Genomic DNA, 5,000 nt, shown 5'->3' with positions numbered 1-5,000 from the left:
GATACACCACTTCCAGTCGTGGTGCACTGCCTGGAACGAGAAATAGCACAGTGGGTTCACCGACGGGGATCGATCTCAGACCGACCGCGTTTCAAGCGGGCGCTTTACCACTGGGCTACGTCCCACCTCTAGATAATTAGAAAGGAAACCTGTTGCCGTTACGCCATCCGGCTACTCTTGAGTTAGCGTCAAGCGAGCGCTCTACCATTGGGCTATGTACCGCTCTATATATAGAAGATGCTGGTCGCAAAGTGGTTTGAAGTTGGTTGGAACGGTTGTTGGCTGTCTTGGGAATCGATTGGAATCTCATCATCGAGTATCAGTTATAACTGATTTGCAGCAACCGATCAACTCTCGATTACACGGTCGGTTGGAAGTATATATTATGACCATAAGAAGGATGTGAATTAAAAGTACCTACTGCATCTAGTGTCATGTTGGGGATGGGACGTGGCCCAGTGATAAAGCGCTCGCTTGATGCGCGGTCGGTTTGGGCTCGATCCCCGTCGGTGAGCCCATTGGGCTATTTTTCACTCCATCCAGTGACTGGTACATCAAAGGCCGTGGTATGTGCTATCCTGTCTGTGGGATGGTGCATATAAAAGATCCCGTGGCGACAGCGGGTTTCCTCTCTCAATATCTGTGTAGGTCGTTCGCTATATGTCCAACGCCATATAACCGTAAACAAAATGTGTTGAGTACATCGTTAAATAAAACATTTCCTTTCCTTCCTTCTATTGTCGTGTTCACCAGGATAAACCCTATAAATGGTCTAATCTTTAACTTTAGTAATTTTTAATATATTTTATTTGTATGTACTCCTGAAAACAAACCCCAACCCCAGCATATTTACACCAATTTCATCATTTAAACTGGAGGAACAAATACAGTTAACATTTTGTCACACAATCGATCATGGGTTTTAATAATCGATCATCATTGGTAGAGCCAAACCGATCAATTTTCGATTATGTAATCGATCATTGGAAATTTACTAGTTGGTGGAGTTTCGCACACATTAATAATAGTAAGGAAAAGTCGCATACTGAATATCTTAAAATGTTGAATTAACTAGGGAAAGAATCCAATGTATAATCATCTTCCTCGGTTAGTTAAAGTTATATGTTCAAGTTTGTTTTGCTTAACGACATTACTAGAGCAAACTGATTTAATCATCAACATAATGTTATCAACATCATCATCACCACCACGATCATCATCAGCATTATCATTTTATATACATCCTCTTTATCATCGTCATCATCATCATTGTATATCATCATCATCAACAGCAGCACCACCACCACTAGCATCAGCCTCCTCATCATCACCATCGTCTTCTTCATCATCATCATCAACAACAACAACAACAACATCCCCAACATCATGTTCACACGTTTTATTCATGTCCCAGACAACTGGCATGTTTATATATATATATATATATATATATATATATATATATATATATATATATATATATGTACAATGATTGACATGTAACAATGCTTAGTTTTTCACTCGCTTTAGCATTTTTATATATTATATGTATACAACCCTAAAGAGTTTTATAGTCTATGTTTACAGATATACATATCTAAGACAAACAAACTTATCAGGCCAAATCTAACACAAACGCCACGACAGCTTTAGAAAATGCACTAGCCTATGCTTGTGTTTTCAGTTCAAAACACAATATCACCCCAGCAACGTCACCTAATCTGGGTTAACATTTGCAATTCTACGCACGTATCCTGCCCGCGAGTCCACGACACGAACCCCATATTTTAGAGTTATACTTTGTAGTGCTTACAGGTATTTTAAATTAAAGGCATATTGTCACAGACCGCTGACCTATTTGATGGTCTAACAAAGTATTACCTGAACAAAAATAATGTGATTTGTCCCTAAGTGTACTTTATTCAACCATCTTCATAACCACCATACTCCATTTATTATTGACATTTTTGTAAACATAATTGAATTATGACAATTGTCCATAATTCAAAAACTAAAATTACCGAGAGGGTTGAGATGGATTTCACTCCATCATGGTTCAGTCGAGGTGATGTAATAGCTAGATTTGGTTTCCAACAATTAATGTAATTTTTAGTTATCCATTTTTAGAGAAATAAGGTCCTTAAATCCGTGACAGTATGCCTTTACAGAAAGGAATTTTGTTTAAGTACAGCAAATCTACACAAACTTTTATCTTTACTCTTACACTTTTTGGAGTCCGTCGGGGCCTTAATGGGCCTATAATGTTCAAGAGACATTGGTAACTTTAATAAACACAAACATTAAAGAAACACATTTTAAATAAATTTGGGGTTGGACTTAGCCCAGTGGTAAAACGTTCGCCTGATGCGCGGTCGATTTAGGATCGATCCCAGTCGGTGCGTCCATTGGGCTATTTCTCTTTCCAGCCAGTACACCATGACTGGTATATCAAAGGCCGTGGTATGGGCTATCCTGTCTGTGGGATGGTGCACAATGATTGACATGTACCAATGCTTGGTTTTTCACTCTCCTAAGCATTTTGAGGTGTGCGATTTTCAAAAGCCAAGGACTGGCATATAGAAGATCCATTGTTACTAATGACAAAAAATGTAGCGGGTTCCCTCTTTCTCTAAGACTATGTCAGAATTTCCGATTGTTTGACATCCAATATCCGATGAAAAAAAAGGAAAGAAAGGTTTGATTTAACGACGCACTCAACACATTTTATTTACGGTTATATGGCGTCAAATATTCGATGATTAACAAATCAATGTGCTCTAGTGGTGTCGTTAAACAAACAAACTTTAACTTTCTTACACTTACACTTTGTGACAATCACTCTCAACAGTAAGAGTCCAGTCCAAAGTTTGTTTTGCTTAACGACACTACTAGAGCACATTACAGGAAAATCATCAGCTATTGGATGACACACATTTCAAACATCTCGCACGTAGTCTTCAATTAAAGCATATTTTGTTTAACGACACCACTAGAGAATATTGATCAATTAATAATCGGCTATTGGGTGTCAAATACTTGAGGCTTCCGAGGAAACTTCCTTTTTATATTAGCCGCAAGAGATATTTTATATTTTTCACAGAAAGGACAGTACACTCCACAGAAATATACCGTCCTCTTTACGAAAAGGTGTATGTAGACGACCCTTGGTTGAAGCCTAAAATGATGTCCCAGATGTCTCTCTCTCTCTCTCTCTCTCTCTCTCTCTCTCTCTCTCTCTCTCTCTCTCTCTCTCTCTCTCTCTCTCTCTCTCTCTCTCTCTCTCTATCTCTCTCTCTCTCTCTCTCTCTCTCTCTCTCTCTCTCTCTCTCTCTCTCTCTCTCTCTCTCTCTCTCTCTCTCTCTCTCTCTCTCTCTCTCTCTCTCTCTCTCCTCTCTCTCTCTCTCTCTCTCTCTCTCTCTCTCTCTCTCTCTCTCTCTCTTTCTCTCTCTCTCTCTCTGTCCTCTCCTCTCTCTCTCTCTCTCTCTCTCTTTCTCTCTCTCTCTCTCTCGCTCTCTCTCTGTATGTCTGTCCGTCCGTCTCTCTCTCTCTCTCTCTCTCTCTCTCTCTCTCTCTCTCTCTCTCTCTCTCTCTCTCTCTCTCTCTCTCTCTCTCTCTCGCTCTCTCTCTCTCTGTCTGTCCGTCCGTCTCTCTCTCTCTCTCTCTCTCTCTCTCTCTCTCTCTCTCTCTCTCTCTCTCTCTCTCTCTCTCTCTCTCTCTCTCTCTCTCTCTCGCTCTCTCTGTATGTCTGTCTGTCTGTCGGTCGGTCGGTCGGTCGGTCGGTCGGTCCGTCCGTCCGTCCGTCCGTCCGTCTCTCTCTCTCTCTCTCTCTCTCTCTCTCTCTCTCTCTCTCTCTCTCTCTCTCTCTCTCTCCTCTCTCTCTCTATCTATCTATCTCTCTTTCTTCATCAGTCTACAAGAGTCGCAATAACCATATGTTATACACCAAATAGCCGTAGTTTAAGTTACACTGATGTCGGTCTAAATAAATATTATTTTTCCTGTCTTTTTATTTTCTTTTTCAAGTCGTATCAGCTGACGTGTCACAATGGGCGTTTTCCAAGGATGTAGTCGACTCGTCTTAGTCGCGGTCAACATGCTTTTCACAGTAAGTTCAACTTTCACTTTTCTTTCATCTTTCTTATGCTTGTGTCAGACTATCAACTATCACGACAAAGTTAGCCAACTGCGATGTAATTTTCCCAACTTCCGACTTACGACGGCTGCGCTCAGATTAACAACTAATCGGTAGTAGGAGTTGTATACGACGAGAATCGAGTTGTTATAGTGCTCAGACTAGCAAATAGACAGTCGTAGAAGTCGTGAGATCGTCGTGACAGTTGGTAGTCGGAATCTAGCATACGCCGTTTTAACATATAATTAAAGAAATCTCTTTGTTTAATAGATATTCAACAAATGCTTGAGATGCCCATAAAAATGAAACTTGATGATAAAATATAAAATTAATTCTTTGAATTCGTGGACTATTGCGGTCAACAAATTTAAGAACACAACGAAACTATGATACATGACTACATAAATTACGAATTTGTGATATCATCTTTTCGATCCACGAAATTAAATACCCAACGAAATGTAGGTTCCTCTTCTCTCGCTCCCTTTGACCTCGGCATAAATTTCTGTCCAAGACAGGACTACTCTAATTATTTATTTTTGTTTTATTAAATAGCTGATAGGATTAGCGCTACTGGTTGTCGGCTGCATAGTGCGGTTTGGCGCAAACGTCCTTGACCCATACTTGAACGATCTTCTATCCGCCTTGTCGGAACTAATGAAAAAAGCTGGAACTGACCTTGACCTTGCGAACTTTGACCTCGGAGAGTACCTGTCGAACGCGTCTCTAGCTGTTATCATAATAGGGACGTTCTTCTTTGTGGTTGGAATTCTGGGATGCTGTGGGGCGTGCTGTAAGCTCCGCCCGTTTCTGGTTGTCGTAAGTATTGTCACTAATGTACTGCTACAATAATATTCCATTTACTGTC

At 40.4% G+C, this 5,000-nt stretch overlaps 1 protein-coding gene across 2 annotated transcripts in view; it reads left to right on the top strand.

Moving 5' to 3' along the window:
• The window catches only part of LOC121386340 (tetraspanin-18-like), a 22,246-nt gene that overhangs the window by 2,986 nt on the left and 14,260 nt on the right, over positions 1 to 5,000 (top strand). For both annotated transcript variants that reach the window (XM_041517215.1, XM_041517214.1), the window contains exons 2-3: positions 4,024 to 4,105; positions 4,688 to 4,951. In XM_041517215.1, coding sequence (XP_041373149.1) covers positions 4,046 to 4,105; positions 4,688 to 4,951 — 324 coding nt within the window. In that variant the 5' untranslated portion in view covers positions 4,024 to 4,045. The remainder of the gene's footprint in view (positions 1 to 4,023; positions 4,106 to 4,687; positions 4,952 to 5,000) is intronic.

The sequence above is a fragment of the Gigantopelta aegis genome, chromosome 12 (genome assembly GCF_016097555.1).
Source record: "Gigantopelta aegis isolate Gae_Host chromosome 12, Gae_host_genome, whole genome shotgun sequence".
NCBI classification, from domain to species: domain Eukaryota; kingdom Metazoa; phylum Mollusca; class Gastropoda; order Neomphalida; family Peltospiridae; genus Gigantopelta; species Gigantopelta aegis.
This window is presented reverse-complemented; position numbering and strand designations above follow the sequence as displayed.